Below are 21,604 nucleotides of genomic sequence, written 5' to 3'. Positions count from 1 at the left end.
ATTAACAGATTACAGACTTACAGTACATAACTGTGGACGACACCATAAAGCATTACACTTGTTTACAAGAGGGCCCACCATGTCCAATTCATCATAACAATTATAGACGTACAAATAATACTCTATAGCAAAAAAATAAGTTGAAGCTGAAGTGTTGATATGTCTTTGTTGATCAAGGAGTTGTTACTTAATTTAATGAATTTGTTGAGGTTGTTTAGGCTTCAGTATAAAGAGTTATTCAAGGGAAACATTAATAATACATTTGATTTTAAATTCATGTTGGAGCCCCTTTAACAGATCTGTGATTAAATCAATTCTTCTACATTCTCTAAGTGTAACTTCTGGTAAATTAAGTAATGCAGATTTTTAACAAGAATCTAACTATTGAGAGCTTAACATGAAACCACATTGACCCTTAGGGCTCCATTCGGTTTCATTGTGCGCTGTCAAGAGTTAAATATCTAATAATTAAGGGTCCGTTTGGTTAGAAACTCTCCATCATTTAGCTGCATGGGGACCACCTGGAACCCCCTCAAGGACCACTGGTGGTCCCCGGACCACCTGGAGCCCCCTCAAGGACCACTGGTGGTCCCCGGACCACCTGGAGCCCCCTCAAGGACCACTGGTGGTCCCCGGACCACCTGGAACCCCCTCAAGGACCACTGGTGGTCCCCGGACCACCTGGAGCCCCCTCAAGGACCACTGGTGGTCCCCGGACCACCTGGAACCCCCTCAAGGCTGATTAGAGTCAATGTGGGGGTCCGTAGGGCTGATTAGAGTCGATGTGGGGGTCCGTAGGGCTGATTAGAGTCGATGTGGGGGTCCTTGACATGAATACGTTTGGGAACCAGTGCTCTAACTAACATAATGTCATGTAATGTAATGAGCACATGCTCCCACAGGGCGTCGCTGTTGTACCGTACAGTGGAGTAGGAACTGTTAGAGACGGAACCGATCTGTTTAAAGTGTTTTTTTTGGGCGGCCGGGCCTCTTATACAGGGCTCCACACCGGATGTTTTCATTCTGATTGTTGTGGGTGGAAAAACTTTAGCAAAGACATTTGCGGCTCATAATAAATGATACCGTAGCAGGAATTTGGTTACATATTGAACCGAGCCGTCTTGTCTGAACGAGCGGGTCCATTTGGTTCCATTGCCAAAGTTAAGTTACGTTACGTGTCTCTACAGCCAGCAGCGAAACTAAAGGGACTTTTTAATTTAATTTTGACCAACCAACCAACCAATGCTGTTCTGAGACTGGAACAACTGGAAGTGTTAACAGTCTTAAGGTCAGTTTACACATTTTTGATGAATTGAACATGGTGGACCCTCTTGTAAACAAGTGTATAGCGGCTATACCGAGTCAGAACCCAATGATAGTAAAGTTTCTGACATGTTTAAGACTTTGGGTCGGCACGATAGAATGAGCTGACCCAGGGGGTCCCGAGAGGGGCTAACAAGTGTAATCAGAGCCGAAGAGTTATGATGATCGTCATGGGGGCTCCCCGCAGCCCCGCCTCCCCGACTGATGTCCCACTAGCTCCCAGGCTATCTAGATTCCGTCTATCGCTGTAATGGCAGCTCTGCCAACAGAAAGAAAAGTACTTTATTATTTGTTTATTGAACCCTGCGCTCGTCTGTTTTTTGAGACCTTTATTTAGTTTATGTCTGGAGCCTGTTCTTGTTTTGTTTGCCCCGTTTATTTTGAAACCATTACACTCACACGACACAAACTCCTACCATAATATCAACCTGTTGCAGTGTGACAGTGTGACCCCACCCTGTCACTGTTTGCTGCTAGTGTACATGCCTTTCAGTAAGCGCGCACTGTTAGGACATGCAAAGACTACTAAGAAGCAGCAAACTGAACAAACACACACACACTGCTCTCTAGATTCCTGTCTCTTTAAGCAGCTGAACTCTATATTGGGCCAAACCAACTCCCCTTCCAGGGAGGGGGAGGATTGCCTGTCACAGAAGGACATCAAAGGATTAAAGGACTTTTGGGAAACCTAAAAAGACTTTAAAATAGAGCTACAAGCTCAACGGAAATGTGAATATGAATATAATGTATATGAATGTGTTTTGTGCCAAGCCAGGCAGAGTTGACATGTTGTGGATCATGTTGACCCCTATTCAGTTGGTCCAGTCTAGTGGGAGGGGCCATGGGGGGTATAAAGCTCAGAGACTGAATATCCAAGTCAGTCTGTTTGCACACTCTGCTGCTGTTGGTCGTGGAAGGAGCTGTTTCTGAGGAGGTGATGTTATTTTGTTATTATTTAATACCATGGTTTACATAGATCTATTACTGTGATGTTTATTATGATATATATATATAATGTTTTATATATATATATAGATTATAATTATTTAATGTACATTTGAAAAGGCTGGATTTATAAATACTTATGCTTATATCATATGATAATGATTTATTTGGAAATGAGTTTGATTTATGTGGTTATATATGCTATGCACTACTTTGTTTTGAATATATATTTTTATTTCTATTTTGCAGACGTTTGGTCTCCTTTGTTGTTATCACTTGTCTGTCACTTGGGGTTAATAAATCTTGCTTAAACTCTGCCCAACTGCGTAGCCGTGCCATCCGTTTGTTCATACTACCCTAGCCTCAGAGAGGGGTGTGACATGCAGTCATCATCAATCACCATCGACAAACGGCTACAAGTGAGTAAACTACAAGACGCCCAAGTCCCAGTGTTAAACCGTATATCTCTGGTGATAAAAGAAAGAAAGGCATATTGGCCCTACATAAGTTGAAATCTTTACTCTGATACGGACACGAGTATTGAAATTGGATCGATTGGAAGGATCTAACCATAATGGATGTGTCACGCTATTGAAGCTAATGAAATGAGCGATACCATACGGATGAATGAACGCGCAGAGCGCGACATTTAATGTGGATTGGAATTAATTGATGTCGCTATTAAGCAAGCTTTGTGCAACGCTAAGTTTGGATCTGGAAAATAAGCGCTGCTGTTGTATTCTAAATACGGACGTCACGTCACGTTTTACTGATGTCTGAAAATGAAGCGGATGAATTACTCCAGTATGAAAGAGGCCTGTCCGTGTGTTTGCTAATACAAAAACAGCTTAATTGATATAAGCATCAAAGCAATATTTTAAGTACTTTTTATTAGCAAGTGCATTCCATAGCGCTGGACCACACATGGACCTGCGACGGGAACAGTTCCTATGTAGTAAAAGATTATATGAAAGAAATAAAATATTTAACTGGTTTATATTTTACAATTTTAGTTATAGATGGCAAGTATAATGTTAAGGAATATTTGTCTTATTAGCCAGAGATCCTATTAAAATGCTGTTACTGTGAGTGATATGGTCAGCTTCTGATGTCTTTCTTTCTTTCTAGATGTAGATGGAGATGACCGTAGATGCTGCTGGAACACTGAACCTGGTCTCCTGTGTGAACCACCCCATCATGGCTGCTATGTCCATGTGGACATTATGAGTGTTTGTATAGAGAGAAGCATGGCTGAAGAGCTTTGCATATCAGTCGTTTCTTGCTGCTGCCAAAGTCAAATTGTGATATCTGTAGTGTTTAGTTCATGGCCGCTTATGAGATGTAGATATAAGTACACCTGACTGGTGGAAATAGCCTTGTGATACATACTGGGTGTGCTCTTTGGTTGTTCACAAAAGTAAACAAAATGCCACAAAATCACACAAATCAAGGGATGTCCGACAGTCCGTGTTGGATATTGTCCAACTCCTAATTGCCGATATCAACAGATACCGATATATATATTATATGCAGGCTTTTTCCAGTGGTGGAAACATAACTCAAACTTTTTACTTAAAAAAAAGTAGGCAATATAGAAATACTCCGTTACAATTCAACATGTACTCGAGTAAAGGTACAAAGGTTTTGGTAGAAAATGTACTTAAAATACCAAAAGTAATTATTAATAATTACTCATTATGCAAAATGTCTCATCTAAAATGATCTAATCTCTCATATCAAGATTTAAAATGTATAAAAATCATTTGAAAATGGCAGATCTACAAGCTCACATGTGTCTTATTGTATTGTGAGCTTGTAGATGTTTTTAATGTAAAATAATAAATAAAGTAAAATTAAGTTATTAATTTTTAATGCCTTTATCGGCCGATAATATCGGACATCCCTAACAAAAACATATATCAAACGTGTCAATACATTTCAAAGAATGCCACAAGTGGCACTAAAACTTCACCAATAAATAAAGAAACATCCACATAAATTAAATGCCACAAAGGTTTGCCGAAAAAATTAAGAAATTACAAAAAATACGTTTCTTAAACATCTTCTGCCGTATGTCCATAGAACTTCAGCTCTGTTGCAGCAAGCCAGTACAATGTGTCATTGTCTAGGTCACCTAAGCCACGATCACCATTCGGTGGCCGGTATTTGGGGCAAATGGTCATTACGTGTTCCACAGTCTGTAGTGGATCCTCGCATTCACAGTGGGCACTGTCCGAGATGTCCCACTTCTGCTTTGAGGGTTGTCCACTCCTTGCAGTGGAGGTGCTGGCAAAGAACATATTTGGGGTCCTCGATGTATTCCACTGGTCCCTCTGTCTTGCCTTCACCCAGGATGCCTTGGAGGTGTCAGCTGGTCTTGTGTGGAGCAGTTCCTGGGCCTGTGTGGCAAAGGGGCACAGTGACTTGAGGCACGTGTGCTGTGGCAAAGGTCGCCGTGACTTGGTGTGTGTGTCTTGTGGCAAACGGCACCGTGACTTGAGGCATGTGTGCTGTGGTGTCTCTGACGACCTTGTGGAGGAGATGGCTGGGATTCACTCAGCTGTGCCTTCTCAGTGAGGGCCAGCGTGGCTGCTTCTCGTCTGACCTCTGTTGGAGTGATTCCAGCGAGAACAGGCAGGCAGTTTGTTTGGGGTGGCCCATCCGGTGTTGAGGGCAGCATCCAGCTTCTTGACATGAGAGCTACGGCTCCAGACTGGGACACAGTAATCGGGTCGTCTGCATAGCCATACTTCACTGATGTTGTTGCAGGGAGGTCGTGGATGTAGCTGTTAGTGTTGAACAGCAGTTACTAGTTTATTTTCAAATTTGTTTTGTGAAGCAACTTTGGGTACCTTGAAAAGTGCTATATAAATTGTATGTATTATAAAAAAACAGACAGACACAGCAATTGTCGTCACACAGACATCACAAATTCCTATTGGCGGCAGCAACGATGTGCAAAGCCATTCATAGACTATAACCACCATGTATTCATTCCAGATGCTGCGAGGCTCAACCGGAGCCCCTACAGGTGGACATCTGCAGTTCTCGCTGTCCATGGATGAATCTGCATGGGGGGGCTCTGAAGGCGGCTCAAAGTAAGAAACCACTTAGACTTTTAAATTACTGCGAGTGGTATGGTCGGCTTCTGTTTTAAATGTTCTCTATACATTTTGTGTATGATGTGAAAGGACACGATGTACGTATATCTGGCTCTTGGTCACTTAAATTAATCTTTCGTTCTTTCTTTCTTAGGGTGGATGTGGTCGTGGTAGACGTCGTGGAAGGACAGAGATCCGTTCCAAAGCTTCCCTCCCGGAGGACTTCTGATGAGCTGTGAGTAGGAATATTTCTTGTTGGGATGGATATCTGTTGTACTGTTATGGTACGAAGTATAGCATGGCAGTATGATTCCTCCTAGTGGCACTGGTTGAATGTCTGTCAGCTCTCCAAGCTAATCAAAGTCTTAATGACACTTTTTTTTTTAACCACTTCAACCCCAGCATCTCTATTCTGGGGGAGCGTTCAGCCAAATTAGCAGATCTACAAGCTCACACCGCATTGCAACGTGTTGTGAGCTTGTAGATCTGCTATGTTTGGCAAATCAATTTGTGTAGAGTGAAATCGGAGCATATACCAAATGCTCTCTTTAAAGGTCTGTTTTATCAAATCTATAGCGGGTTTAAGTGGTTCTGAATATGCAGCTCAACAAAAGCTAATTTGGTCTTTATTTATTTCTTTCTTAGGACGGAGATCTGTGTAGATGCCGGAGGACTTCGGACCTGGGCCTGCCCGGTGAGGAACCGCACGGTAAGAACCGCTCTAGGCCTTTCACGATTATGAAGTTTCTTTTTACTGGACGATTATTGTCGCTCAAATAAATTGCAATTCAATATTTAAGTGTGGCCCGGATGGTTAGCTCAACTGTCTGGGCACCTATGCTGCCAAGCCAGCCGGACGGCGTGCTGCGGGTTCGACTCCCGACGGCCTTTGCAGCGTGTCACTCCCCATCTCTTCCCCCTTTCCTGTCTATATACTGTTCACTATCAGTAAAGGCTTAAAGCCCCAAAACCAACATGAGGGCTACGGCTCCAGACTGGGGCACAGTACTCAGCGGTGGGGAACACCAGAGCCTCGGTACCGGCTGGACGCCGTATCGGTGCGGCACAGGCGGTGGTCTTTCTCTTGACGCTGTCAGGTGTTGTTTAAAGGACAATGTTCTGTCCAGCTTCACCGCAAGATATGATGGGGAGGAGTGGGACTGTAAAAATATACAAATGACACCACTGCTATCACCGAAGATCACACCCTATGACCCTAATTGATCACGTCTAGGAATTTCAACAATTTAGGCAGTTCTCACATCCAGAGTGACTTACAGTAAGCAACAACACATAGTAATACATCAAATTCATAAACAATTGTCATCAAGAATAAGAAGTATAGACTATCCAGACTATTGGCAACAACAAGGGAGTGATGTGCGAAGCTCTTTTCTATGAAGCCATTCATAGACTATAACGGCCATGTCTTTCTTCCAGATGTACTGCAGGTCTCTCCAGGAATCTGCATTCCTCTGAAGACGACTCAAAGTAAGAACCCTGTCAAAAATAACCCTAACTGAAACGTTTATTACTGTAAGTGATATGTTTAGCTTCTGTTTAAATGTTCTCTATAAATAAAAGTTTTGTGTATATATGTTGTGACAGGATAGAATATATATCTGGCTCTTGGTCACTCTAATCAATCTTTCTTTGTTAGGATGAAGATCGCGGTAGACGTCGCTGGAACGCGGCTGCTGGACAGGGAGTGCACACACACACACACACACACATACACACACACACACAGACTAATTTGGTGTGTTTTTTTTTCTTTGTTAGAATGGAGATATCGATAGACGATCTGATGTTCCCTGGACAGAGATCCGTTCCAAAGCTCCCCTCCCCCCGGGGGCTTCCTCAGAGGACTCTGATGAGCTGTGAGTAGGAATAGTTCTTGCTTGTTTCTGAGGATGGATAACTGCTTTTGTACTGTTATGGTACGAAGAATGGCATCATTTACAGTAATCCAAATGTTTTAAATATTTTAGGATAAATCTAAATGACTCTACACAATAGTTTGAGAGTCAATATCTCATATCATGAGCGTGCCTCTTGGTCTTTGTAACAACTTGAATACAAATTACAAAAGATGTTGAGGACTGTACATGTGTTGATGCCTCCTAGTGGCACTCTGGTTGAATGTCTGTCAGCTTTCCAAGCTAATCAAAGTCTTAATGACATTTTTGTTAACCACTTCAACCCCAGCATCCCTATTCCGTTCAGCAAAAATAGCAGATCTACAAGCTCACACTGCAACGTGTTGTGAGCTTGTAGAGCTAATGGTTTCTTTCTCTCTCAGGATGGAGATCATAGACACAGCTGGAGCCTCTAGAGATGGAGATCTGCAGGTCTGTCCATGGATGGGAGGACGGAGGACGGAGATCTGGGTAGATGCTGGAGGACTTCGGACCTGGGCCTTCTCAGTGAGGAACTCAACGGTACGAACCGCTTTAGGGTTAGGGCTTTTATAGGCTTCGTAAAAAGCCAATAATCGTCCGTTGCCGATAATTGGTCGATCCCTATTCTTAAACGTTACTGTAAGTGCATGTGTATGTTGTGACAGGACACGCACACACAGCAAAGCTAATTTGGGGTGTGTCTTTCGTTCTTTGTTAGAATGGAGATCTCAGCCGATGCCCGAGATCCGAAGCTTCCCCCGGGTGTTTCCGCGGAGGACTTCTGGGTTGCTGGGAGGCTCGGACGGAGCTAGAAGGTTCGGTAGACGCCACTGGAACCTGTTTAGGCCTGTCAGAATTTAAGGTTTTATAATGGCCGATTTTAATTGTCGCTCAAATAAATTACAAGTAACAATTTAATTGTGTCATACTAACATTCTAAATAAAACTTTGGCTTTTGTAGGCTTTGTAAACAAAAAGCTGCACATGGCATAATTCAATAACTTTATACACTAAAAAAATAAGTAAATTACAAAGTGACACATTTAGAGCTTGTAGATCGGTTGCTTGCATTATTTCTTTAAAATGTTTGACAATATATGAACATTTTCAACATGGAGACGATTATGACTAATCTCTAAAAAAAAGTATCTCAAATACTTGGCGATTAGGTAATTGTGACAGGCCTAAATCCTTCTAGTTGTGTTTTTTTATATCATGTTCTGTAATCAGTTAGGGTTGACTATAGACTTTTTTTAGGAACAAGATCATCATGCCGGTGAAGAGCACATTTCTAGCCGATGGAGCAACTATTTCTGATCACCTTTGGAGTTACATCACAGCAAGGTAACTATACAACACACACACACACACTATGATCTTGACATGACATCAGCTTGTGACTGCAACTTGTTCCTGTTCGCAGATGACTCGGCACTGCTAGTCTCGGACAGGAACAAACTGCAGGTTGAAAAGGCCCTCAGCTCTGAACTCGGTAGAATCTGCACCTGGCTCGCTGATAACAAACTATCTTTACACCTGGGAAAAACTGAATCTATTCTCTTTGGATCCAATAGTAATCTCAGCAAGGCTGACAATGTTATCACACGTAAAGATGAAATTACCTACCTAGGTTCCATCCTGGAGGCTAATCTTTCTGGTGATAAAATGGCCACCAACGTAATCAAAAAAGTCAACCAAAGAACAAGATTCCTTTACAGGATCTCCTCACTGGTCAACAAAAACACCTTGAAGACCTTAACAGGAGCCCTCGTACAAGGTTTCTTTGACTATGCATGCACCTCCTGGTACCACAGCACCTCAAAGGCCCTTAAAACTAGGCTCCAGACCTCCCAAAACAAACTGGTCAGGCTCCTACTTGGCCTCACCCCCCGAACCTACCTCACTCCTGCCCACTTTGACAGGCTTAGGGTCGACGACAGAGTACAGCATCTTGCAATGGGTCTGGTCCACAAGATTTGATACACCACCAAGATACCCATGTACCTGTCTAGATACTTCTTTTATGTTAACGAAGTCCACACCCACAACACCAGAGGGAGTGCAACGAACCATGTACAACCCAGATTCGGCACAAACAAGGGACTAAATTATTTTCACTCCTATGCCACCAAAATGTGGAACGCCCTACCAACAGTCATTAAGACATGTGAATCCCTTGACTCCCTTTTTCCCCTCACTGTATACGTTTATTTTCCCTTTTTACCTCCTTTATGATGAATTCCTGTTCTGTTCTTTGACTATATAGAAGTGTCTTATTTGTACGTCTCTAAATGTTTTGATGAATTGAACATGGTGGACCCTCTTGTAAACATAGTGTAATGCTTAATTGGGTCGTCCACTTACAGTTAACAGTCTTTGTATTGAGTTTGTGCTTGACATGTACTGTAATTCTGCAAACTGTTAATAAATATTTCAATCAATATTGTTTTATGAACAAAGTAGTAATGAGCATTTCTTTCTTTTCTTTAGGACGTTGCTGGTCTCCTGTGTGGCTCCATCTGGAGGTCACCAGGGTTCTGAGTCACTCAGATCCTGACTGGTAGTGGTGATATGTAGATGTGATCAATCAGGGCTCTTTGAAAATAATAAACAATAAAATAATAAACCAATATAAATAAATAGATCATAATGTAAATAAATGGATAAAATGAACGATAAAAAAATAGATTATAGTAAAAAAAAAAAAAAAATTAAAACGGTAAAATAAAAGTAAATTAAAATGGTAAATAAAATTAGTAATACATAAAATAAAATTAGTAATAGCATAGTAATGGATAAAATAAATATAATTAGTAATATAGACAATAATACATAAAATAAATTAAATTATCAATATAGTAATGCATAAAATTAGTAATAACAGTAATACATAAAATAAATAAATGCATAAAAAATAAAATTAGTAATAACAGTAATACATAAAACAAATACAATTTGTAATGCATGAAGTAAAAGTAGTAATAACATAGTAATACATCAAATAAATACAATTAGTAATATAGTTATACATAAAATTAGTAATAACATAGTAATATATAAAATGCAATTAATACATAAAATAAATTCAATTACTTTGTGTTATAGAATGACTTAAAAAAACAAACAAACAAAAATATCAATCACATCTACATATCACAACCAGGCTATATTGCCAGCAGGCAGGTGGACTGTAGACTCACTACAGCTGTCACAATGTGATATACTTTGTTTTGACCCAACTGGCCTCCAAGGAGAGGCGAGCATGGAGCCGGACATCTGATGATACACGAGAAGACGCCATAGTAAAAAAAAAATTTAATAAAAGTAATCTGTTTTATGTTTGTAATTTATGCATGATGCCATATATCTGTAAATATTCATTATTTTCTTGTTAATAAATTATTGCATTTATACCCGGGTGTCCGTTATGTGTCCATTACCCTTAGATCGCGCTGCTGTGGATTTATTTATTTCCCAAATGGTCTAAAAATGAGTTTAGCACGTTTACCAATGAATTAGCCTATACACAGACAACGACTCATTAGCCTATTTTGGACGATATGGGTCTTTTCTCTCGAGTCAGTGTGTAGTCTCACTATAGTCTGTGTAGATTACCCGGCGGTGTTGCTGCCCCTCCCGGGAGTCGCGGCGCATGGCTCTTCACAGACGGCACAGAGACAGCAGTCACTCCGCTAAACGTGTCAGTGTTGCTGCAGTGGTGTGAACTGTGAACCGTGCGGGCACTGGTGGTGGTGCTGAGTTCTGACAGCCGAGTCACAGCTTCTTCTTCTGAATTACTTTATCTTTGCCTTGGAAAATACATTTTGCGTTTTGCTGTCTCCCAAAACAAACCAGCGCGCGCTACTGTTTGCTACAAAGCGACTGGAAGCGGACGAGCTTTACAGACATACCAATAGTAGCCAATCATATGCTGATTAGGCCAGTTGCTGTATAGCCTACCTACCCGATCACCAGGGAGCAACAACACATACACACACACAATAGCCTTCTAGAAGCCTTCTGCGCACATATATTATATATATTTAAAAAAATGCCCAGCATAATTTTTGGGAAGGCTAAGCCTTCCCTAGCCTTATACACACCGCCGCCTATGGGCACTGTACTGTAGGCATATAATACCTGGTGAAAACAAAAGAAACCTGATTAGCATTTGAGTACTTTTAACACCTCTGAACAGCCGGCGGAGAGGTTCACATTTTCGGAATTTTGCGACAGAGTCACAGAGGGTCAATAATTCCCAGAAAATCTGTAATGTTAATATAAAATGTCCACAAATCTTCATGGGGGCTAAAAGGGGCTATTTAATTCTTCATGGGGGCTACAGCCCCATAGCCCCCACAGACTCGACGTCGTTGAGTGTAATGCTTTATGGTGTCGTCCACTCACAGTTAACAGTATTGAGTTGTACTTGAAATGTACTGGAATTCTGTTAATAAATACTATTGCTGAATCAATTAAAAAAAAACGTCATTTACACACACACACACACACTGATTGGTTGATTGAAATATTTATTAACAGTTTGCAGAATTACAGTACATTTCAAGCACAAACTCAATACAAAGACTGGTAACTGAGTGGACGACCCAATTAAGCATTACACTTGTTTACAACAGGGTTCACATTGTTCAATTCATCAAAACATTTAGAGACATACAAATAGACACTTCTATGTAGCTCTCACACACACACACACACCCAGAGAGAGACCGTTCCATTAAGGTCAGTTTACAATTTAGGCATTTAGCAGACGCTCTTAATCCAGAGTGACTTACATTAAGAAAGAACAAAAAAGCATGGGAATACATCACATAAAAAGCATTTATCATGAAACATGCGTAACCTAAGAAAGTAACAGTGGAATATCTATATAATTAAACTATACATATAAACTATACACATATACTATACTATACATATGTACTATGACATGCTATGACTACATACAGTGCAATTATAGTGCTGTCTTCATAACATGCTATAAGTCTGTATCAAATGCTATCTAAGGGTGTGGGGTAAGTGCTATGGGCCATGATGGAGTCTGAAAAGGTGGGTTTACCTAAAAATACTCCACTTTATCTCTGAATGAGTCACATGTTCAGTCAGTGACTGAATGAACAGTGAATTAATTATCTATCATCTCTGAGTGTGAAATGAATACAGTATGTTCTGTCATCAATGAGTAGTAGCCTATGAATGATTATACAGACTTTGTGTGTGTGTGTGTGTGTGTGTGTGTGTGTGTGTGTGTGTTACCCTTTTACAGTCTATGGTGTTACCTCAGTCTGAGCAAGTAGGCAAGGCAATTTTATTTATATACCACCTTTCATACACGTTCAAACATTCAAAGTACAGTACAGCTCATTTAAAGCCCAGATTATACCAGGCTATCTATCAAGCCTAGTTGATAGACTAGCAGCAATTTGCAACTCTAGATTTCTTTATAATGGGATGAATCTAGAGTTGCAATACCCTCCATTGACTCCCCATTCATCCAATTTGCGTTTGCGATCTGCTTGTATTAAACGACATTAAACTCACCAACATTGCAGCTCCAGGCCAAGCTTGAATTATCCTCTTTCTTTCTGCCGAGCTTGTGTGTCATAAAAATCCACCGTAGACATGTTAATATGAGCTACTTTCTGTCAAGACATTCTGTGCAGGTGATTCTTTTTCTAAGTGTTGCAGTTTGGAAGCACTCATTTTTATTAACGGGGCGCACTGCTGCCTCCTGCATTATGTGCAAATTCGAAACAGGTGGTACGCAGGGTGACTTTGACGTGCGCTTCCAAACTCCTGCACAGAATTTCTTGACGGAAAGTATTATTGTACAAGTACACTGTCTTACTGTCCTGCTGTCTCTCCTCCTGCAGATAAACCAAGATGGGAGCGTAGTCAGCGTACAAATACATTCAGGAGTTGTGGCGCAAGAAGCAGTCGGACGTGATGCGTTTCCTGCTGCAGTACAAGGGTTAATGGTATTTTTTAATGGTATTTTTTCTTCCTTGTTATTAATTATATATCATGGCCTGCATTGATATTGATATGAAAGTTTTATTTTTACAGTGGTTTTGCCGCCAACTCAAGCACCCACTACAGCAGCACCTTTAACAACAATCACCACAGATTCACCAGCAGGTACAATTTCATCAAAGCAAATTGAAACTGTACTTCCAATGTATAAAACATCTAATTAATTAACTGGAGTGGACAAAGGGATATGCAAGAGTACAGTGACATACCCCTATGATTATAATGTGTTGAAAAATTATTTTTTTAATTATTTATTATAACTAATATCAGAATCACCGGTAATAATAACTTCACAATTTAATGTAACCTTTCCATCAGGTAATGCAACATCACCACCAGTCATTCAAACTTCGCCACGACACAATGCAACTTCACCACCAGTTAATGCAACGTCACCACGACCCAAAATAACACCAGTCACTGTAACATCCCCACCAGTCACTGCAGCTACTAGCCCAGGTAAAACAAATTAAACATTTGTCAAAATAACTTTACCACTAATGGTGGCATTGAATAATGAATCAGTACTCAGTTTAATATCATAATCATGATGAACATAACTGAAGCGGACAATATCCCCACCAGTCACTGCTGCTACTAGCCCAGGTAAAACAAATGAAACATTAGTCAAAAGATCTTTACCACTAATAATATCATTGAATGCATACGTACTCAATTTTGCTATAATATCTGAATATAACTGGAGTGGACAATGGCATATGCAAGAGTACAGTGACATACCCCTATGATTATAATGTGTTGAAAAATCACATTCAATTATAATCTTTATTATTATAACTTTAGAAATATAAGAAACACCGGTAATCATAACTTCACAATTTCATGTAAACTTTCCATCAGGTAAAGCAACATCACCACAACTAAAAGAACATTCAATTATGATCTTTAGTATAATAACTTCAGCAATATAAGAAACACAAGTAGTCTTATCTTAACAATGTGATCTAACCTTTCCATTAGGTAATACAACTTCACCTCCAGTCATTCCGACTTCACCACGACACAATGCAACGTCACTGCCAGTCATTGCAACTTCACCACGAGTCACTGCAACTTCACTGCCAGTCATTGCAACTTCACCACGAGTCACTGCAACTTCACCTATTGTCCATACAACACGCATACCTGTCACTGCAGCTACTACCCCAGGTTAAACATCTGCACTATTAGTAAAAATAACTTCACCGCTAATCACTTTGAACATAGAATCCAACAGTATATGTTGGATTCATGTACGTGTGTAGCCTCATGTGCCTGTAACAAAATAGGATATCAACATTGTTCAATAGTAATTGAATGTCTCAATCTGTGTGCCCAGGTATTGAAATCACAACAAAAAGAGAAGACATTCGTTCAACCACACCAGTTCCAGCGCCAGGTTCTACAACCGCAGATATTACTCATCCCACAAGAAGTACGGCAGCAAAAGTTTATCTCTAGTTTTATTTAAGTACTGATCTAATAGGCCTGATCTTATTTTAAGTCTTTATCTGAATTACATAAACTCTTGTTGTGGAGTCTGTGTCTGTAACAAAATAGATATTCTTTTTTCAATTAGAATAAAATAATTGAATGTTCCTATCTGTGTGACCAGGTATTGCAATCACAACAGAAAGTGAAGGCATTCGTTCAACCACACCTGTTCCAGAGCCAGATTCTACAACTGCAGATATTTCTTGTCCCACAAGAAGTACTGCACCAAAAGTTTTTCTCTAGTTTATTTTATGTACTGATCTGAAAGGTCTGATCATATTTTAAGTGCTTATTTGAATTCCATCAAATCTTGTATCTGTGGAGTCTGTGTCTGTAACAAAATATGTGATAAAAAATGGTTCAATTAGAATACTAATTGAATTTTCCTATCTGTGTCCCCAGGTATTGCAGTCACAACAGAAAGAGAAGGCACTCGTACAACCACACCAGTTTCAGAGACAGATTCTACAACCGCAGTTACTAGACTTCCTACTCATCCCACAACAAGAAGTATGGCATCAGAAGTTTATCTAAATTTATTTTAAAGATTAAATCTAGAATTTTAGAGGCACTTTCATACTGTACATGTGTGTCCGGGTATTGCAACCACAACAGTCTCTGCTGGTCCCACAATAACAAGTACGGCAAACGTTTATCCCTACTTTTATTTAAGTTTTATGTGCTGGTTCAAAGACCAGAAAGTCCATGTCTGACTACAGCCTGTAAATTTGTCAGTGAGTATTTTATAGACCATTAGAGAGAGGGTCAGGGCAGGTGTTCAAAATATAAAGTAAAACAGCATAACCTGTTGAAATATGCTCACTTTGGCTGTGAACGGCTACATAACATATCAAGGTCTGGTTTTGTGCTAGGAGTGTCAGGATTTCTAACTAGAGCAGGCGTCTTCATGTTTTTCTGACCAAGGACCCTTTAGCTGAGAGAGAGATGAAGCAGGGACCCTCACTACATATTGTATCAAATTGTGTTGCAGATTAAACATTGTATAGGTAACTTCATTGACAACACTGTGTTCGTGTTGTGTAAATGAATGTTTTATTGATTGTTTGTTTACACAATCTTTTCCATTTACAGTATATGTTGATCGATTCATGTACGTGTAGCCTCATGTGCCTGTAACAAAATAGGATATCAACATTGTTCAATAGTAATTGAATGTCTCAATCTGTGTGCCCAGGTATTGAAATCACAACATAAAGAGAAGAGATTCGTTCAACCACACCAGGTCCAGAGCCAGATTCTACAACCGCAGATATTACTCATCCCACAAGAAGTACGGCAGCAAAAGTTTATCTCTAGTTTTATTTAAGTACTGATCTAATAGGCCTGATCTTATTTTAAGTCTTTATCTGAATTACATAAACTCTTGTTGTGGAGTCTGTAACAAAATAGATATCTTTTTTTCAATTAGAATAAAATAATTGAATGTTCCTATCTGTGTGCCCAGGTATTGCAATCACAACAGAAAGTGAAGGCATTCGTTCAACCACGCCTGTTCCAGAGCCAGATTCTACAACTGCAGATATTCCTAGTCCCACAAGAAGTACGGCACCAAAAGTTTTTCTCTAGTTTATTTTATGTACTGATCTGAAAGGTCTGATCATATTTTAAGTGCTTATTTGAATTCCATCAAATCTTGTATCTGTGGAGTCTGTGTCTGTAACAAAATATGTGATAAAAAATGGTTCAATTAGAATACTAATTGAATTTTCCTATCTGTGTCCCCAGGTATTGCAGTCACAACAGAAAGAGAAGGCACTCGTACAACCACACCAGTTTCAGAGACAGATTCTACAACCGCAGTTAATAGACTTCCTACTCATCCCACAACAAGAAGTATGGCATCAGAAGTTTATCTACATTTTATTTTAAAGATTAAATCTAGAATTGTAGAGGGCTAGAGGCACTTTCATACTGTACATGTGTGTCCGGGTATTGCAACCACAACAGTCTCTGCTGGTCCCACAATAACAAGTACGGCAAACGTTTATCCCTACTTTTATTTAAGTTTTATGTGCTGGTTCAAAGACCAGAAAGTCCATGTCTGACTACAGCCTGTACATTTGTCAGTGAGTATTTTATAGACCATTAGAGAGAGGGTCAGGGCAGGTGTTCAAAATATAAAGTAAAACAGCATAACCTGTTGAAATATGCTCACTTTGGCTGTGGACGGCTACATATCAAGGTCTGATTTTGTGCTAGCAGTGTCAGGATTTCTAACTAGAGCAGGCATCTTCATGTTTTTCTGACCAAGGGCCCTTTAGCTGAGAGAGAGATGAAGCAGGGACCCTCACTACATATTGTATCAAATTGTGTTGCAGATTAAACGTTGTATAGGTAACTTCATTGACAACACTGTGTTCGTGTTGTCTAAATTAATGTTTTATTGATTGTTTGTTTACACAATCTTTTCCATTTCCAGTATATGTTGGATTCATGTACGTGTGTAGCCTCATGTGCCTGTAACAAAATAGGATATCAACATTGTTCAATAGTAATTGAATTTATCAATCTGTGTGCCCAGGTATTGAAATCACAACAAAAAGAGAAGACATTCGTTCAACCACACCAGTTCCAGAGCCAGATTCTACAACTGCAGATATTACTCATCCCACAAGAAGTACGGCAGCAAAAGTTTATCTCTAGTTTTATTTAAGTACTGATCTAATAGGCCTGATCTTATTTTAAGTCTTTATCTGGATTTCATAAACTCTTGTTGTGGAGTCTGTGTCTGTAACAAAATAGATATTCTTTTTTCAATTATAATAATAAATAAAGAATAAAATAATTGAATGTTCCTACCTCCCTATCTGTGTGCCCAGGTATTGCAATCACAACAGAAAGTGAAGGCATTCGTTCAACCACACATGTTCCAGAGCCAGATTCTACAACTGCAAATATTTCTAGTCAGACAAGAAGTACGGCACCAAAAGTCTTTCTCTAGTGATATTTTTTAACCCTATTTTCAAATATAACGTTCCTCAACTCAACCCTACAAAAGGTAATTCATTTTAGGCAGCAGAGGAAACATACTGTGGTTCTAGGCCTGTTACTGATTTTGTCCACTTGAGGGCGACAGAGACCGTAGAATTAAAACGGATTCAGCTCTGTCTTTCACAATCTGAGAACCCAAAACAGGATAAACAGCGCCCTGTTTTCCTTTGAGAAACGAGTTCAGAACTTTGCAAGGGTGATAATGATGCTTTTTGAAAACAATAGCAATCTTTTGCAGTAACTTTGGGACAAATAGCATTTCTTTCCCCTCAAAACTATTTAAATAGGACTCTAGGCCACACACACGCCAGGTGTGTGTGTGGCCAGCTTTTTCAGAAAACTGACTTTTTTTTTGAACCGTCCTCAGGTTGAAATGGGTTATAATATAATTCCAGTGAAAGCCCAGAGCTAAACGCCAGCCCCGGGTTTAGAATGAGTCATGCCTCACACACGGCATCAAGGACGGGGATTAATTTAGCATGCCGCACCATTTTATGGTACAGTTTTACATTTACAATGTAGGCATTTAGCTACAGTAGTCACTCTTCAGCCCGGTTCATACTGCGTGACTTACAAGTCAACAGGGTGTAATTGGTCCTCTCTCTCTCTCCCTCCCTGTCTCTCTCTCTCTCTCTCTCTCTCCCTCCATGCAGCTATTTAAAGGGAAGTTCTTCCACTGTGAGGGTGTGGACACCAGAAACGTCACCAACAAGTTGGACTGCCTCCAGGCCAACTTCTGCTGGATACGACGAAAGTACAACTTTGACAACCTGGGCATAGGCGGCGGGTGCATAAGGCTAGGGAAGGCTTAGCCTTCCCAAAAATTATCCTGGGTATTTTTTTAAATATATATAATATATGTGCGCAGCATTATAGAAGGCTATTGTGTGTGTGTGTGTGTGTTGTCGCTGCCCCCTGGTGATCGCTGATCGGATATAGGCTATACACTACAGCAACTGGCCTAATCAGCATATGATTGACTACTATTGGTGTGTCTGTAAACCTCGTCCTTCCAGTCGCTTTGTAGCAAAGAGTAGCGCACGCTGGTTTGTTTTGGGAAACAGCAAAACGCAAAATGTATTTTTCAAGGCAAAGATAAAGTAGCCTAATTCAGAAGAAGAAGCTGTGAGTCGGCTGTCAGAACTCAGTGCCCGCACGGTTCACAGTTCACACCACTGCAGCAACACTGACACGTTCAGCGGAGTGACTGCTGTCTCTGTGCCGTCTGTGAAGAGCCATGAGCCGCGACTCCCGGGAGGGGCAGCAACACCGCCGGGTAATCTACACTGACTGACTCGAGACTTGAGAAAAAGACGTCCAAAAGTCGTTGTCTGTATAGGCTAATTCATTGGTAAAAGTATGCTAAATAACTCATTTTTAGACCATCTGGGAAATAAATAAATAAATAAATCCGCGGCGGCGGCCTCGCTTCGCTTGGCCGCGAGAGTCCCCCCCAAACGCAATTCTATAGCCTACCCAAAGGTAAAACGCACCCGCCGCCTATGAACCTGGGCCAGGTGGGTGAGAGAGAGAGAGAGAGAGAGATGCATAACGTTGCAGTGATTAGATGTGTTTTTAACTCATCTCAGTGGTGCAACATTGCTAGAACCTTTTACAGTGTTTGAGAAATGATATCCTGTAGTAAGTCTCATGGGGGGGGGGGGGGGGTAGGACCACTACCAGTTGACCTGTAGTAAGTCTCATGGGGGGGGGGGTAGCCTGAAAACAGATAATTCTACAGTACTGTATGTCAACAAACCATACATTTGTTGTTGTTATAAACATTTGTTTATATTGCAATACACATTTGGATATTGGGACAGGAGCGAAGACCTCCATGGCAGCTACAGTACCATGAAATAATTATAGAATCATCATCCTTAACAGGCAGAATGTACAGTTGTCTTATCTACAGTATAGTGAGAGAGAGTTACCTGTTTCTATATGGAATTATACACAGCAAAACCATTAATTGAATGTGTGTGTCTGTGTGTGCGTCTGTGTGTCTGTTGCGTGTGTGTGTCTGTGTGTGTGTGCGTGCGTGTGTGCGTGCATGCGTGCGTTTCTCCACCCAGGCTCTGATGTCTCTGTTCGTGCTGTCCTGTGAGGATGGATGGGTGAACATCATGTATGACGGACTGGATGCAGTCGCAGTGGATCAGCAGGTATTGTTCATAATACTGTATCCACAGTATTTAGGATTTTAATTTAGACCACACAGTCACCTGCGTTGTAGAAACAACGGGAACCCCTTTTGGTGTTAACATTATGTTATGCTTCAGCTATTGAAAAATAGCAGATCTACAAGCTCGTAGCGCGCCACCGAGTGGCGCGCTACGAGCTTGTAGGTCTGCTATTTTTGAAGAATCATGAAAATATTTATTTCAGAAAACTGGAGGATTTAGAAGATTCTTTAAAAAGAATTAGATCAGGCCTAAATGGGTTAGAACCCACCATATGAGGACACATTTTGAGACGATATTATGTTGAGTCAAATAGAGCAATTTAATTAATTTAATACAGTCTCTCTATCGTTTACAACAGTCAGTCACTCATATGCAGTTTGTTTCTAGCGAAAATGTAACTAATTCAGCAGCAGTAACGATAGCGTTTTCTCTCGCTCAGTTGATTCTTCATATCCATATGAGTGAAACGGCCGGGATGACATGTTTATTCTATTTAATGAGTGTAGCTGGTTGTGGTGATAACCTACTATGAAACAAAGCCTCACACATCCTCTCCTCTCCTCTCCTGGGCCATGCCAGTCTGATGCATGCTCCTGCATGACTGCAGCCCTTCCCAGGTCCCCCACTGTTAACACACACACGCAACGAGTATGGAAACCAAGGAGGCCCTAAACCTATTAACCAACCACTGTAGCTACTGTCCTAACACACTGTTCCCTAGACCCTAGACTAGGGGTGTCGAACTCAACTTGGGGCGAGGGCCGCATTGGTCAAAAGGTCACTTGATGGGGGCCACAACCAGTTGCGGACGCACGCTCGATGTCTCAAGCCCAACACACACCGGCTCCGTCCGACGCGGCGCGTCAGCGCACGTCGGACGCCGCCGGTGTGCAATAGGTTCATTGAAAATAATGGAGGCGGCTGTTTTGATGCGCGGCGTTCGCAGACGGTGTGGGAGGCCCTTCAGTCAGTCACTGCTATTATATCTATCTATCTATCTATCTATGTATGCTCAGACCCAGCCAGCCAGCCAGCAAGCCACACACATAGTGCTCAGACCCAGCCAGCCAGCCACACACATAGTGCTCAGACCCAGCCAGCCAGCAAGCCACATACATAGTGCTCAGAGCCAGCCAGCCACACACATAGTGCTCAGACCCAGCCAGCCAGCAAGCCACACACATAGTGCTCAGACCGAGCCAGCCACACAAAGCTCCGTAAGGGAGTGGTTGCACCATTCAAAAAATCTTCAAAAAACTGAAGAGGCTACTGGAGATTGGAGAACCTGATTTGGACATGATCTGATGCAGGACAATGTCACTATGACAGAAAGAGAAGATGGGTCTTCACACATTCTCACACACACACACACACACACACACACACACACACACACACACACACACACACAGCGTATACCCAGGACACTAACACACAGGTATACATGGTTGCAAGATAAGTTTGCATGTATTTTTGTTTGCAATTTTCCATGTGTGTGTCCCCTCTAGGAGTTAATAGTGGTCAGTGTGGCAGAGCAGCCGTGTGTGTCTATGGAAGGAGAGAGTGGTCTTTACTTCCAGCCCACAGC

The 21,604-nt window shown here is 41.0% G+C and overlaps 1 protein-coding gene across 6 annotated transcripts; it reads left to right on the top strand.

Annotated features, from left to right (window-relative positions):
• The first annotated feature begins 1,080 nt into the window (after positions 1-1,080).
• Positions 1,081-21,541, top strand: LOC308330011 (uncharacterized protein). 6 transcript variants are annotated; one of them, XM_080784606.1, is made up of 26 exons: positions 1,081-1,288; positions 2,140-2,257; positions 2,599-2,687; positions 3,397-3,497; positions 5,269-5,366; positions 5,524-5,604; positions 6,015-6,078; positions 6,810-6,860; positions 7,030-7,249; positions 7,672-7,810; positions 7,989-8,085; positions 8,528-8,614; positions 9,761-10,572; positions 13,165-13,262; positions 13,358-13,429; positions 14,306-14,494; positions 14,664-14,759; positions 15,221-15,328; positions 16,014-16,109; positions 16,284-16,379; positions 16,565-16,672; positions 17,361-17,456; positions 17,659-17,754; positions 18,484-18,584; positions 19,906-19,995; positions 21,525-21,541. In XM_080784606.1, the coding sequence occupies exons 16-25, from the start codon at positions 14,351-14,353 to the stop codon at positions 19,910-19,912; spliced, it is 948 nt and encodes a 315-aa protein (XP_080640732.1). In that variant the 5' UTR covers positions 1,081-1,288; positions 2,140-2,257; positions 2,599-2,687; positions 3,397-3,497; positions 5,269-5,366; positions 5,524-5,604; positions 6,015-6,078; positions 6,810-6,860; positions 7,030-7,249; positions 7,672-7,810; positions 7,989-8,085; positions 8,528-8,614; positions 9,761-10,572; positions 13,165-13,262; positions 13,358-13,429; positions 14,306-14,350; the 3' UTR covers positions 19,913-19,995; positions 21,525-21,541. The 6 variants fall into 6 exon arrangements, 5 of the variants coding, with proteins under 5 accessions (XP_080640732.1, XP_080640733.1, XP_080640734.1 ...); XM_080784607.1 differs by having other exon boundaries at positions 13,165-13,269; XM_080784608.1 differs by having other exon boundaries at positions 8,517-8,614.
• Positions 21,542-21,604: the final 63 nt, after the last annotated feature.

The sequence above is a fragment of the Protomyctophum bolini genome (genome assembly GCF_963924005.1).
Source record: "Protomyctophum bolini genome assembly, chromosome: 15".
Taxonomy (NCBI): Eukaryota; Metazoa; Chordata; class Actinopteri; order Myctophiformes; family Myctophidae; genus Protomyctophum; species Protomyctophum bolini.
Note: the sequence above shows the minus strand (reverse complement) of the source record. Positions and strands in the feature narration are given on the sequence as shown.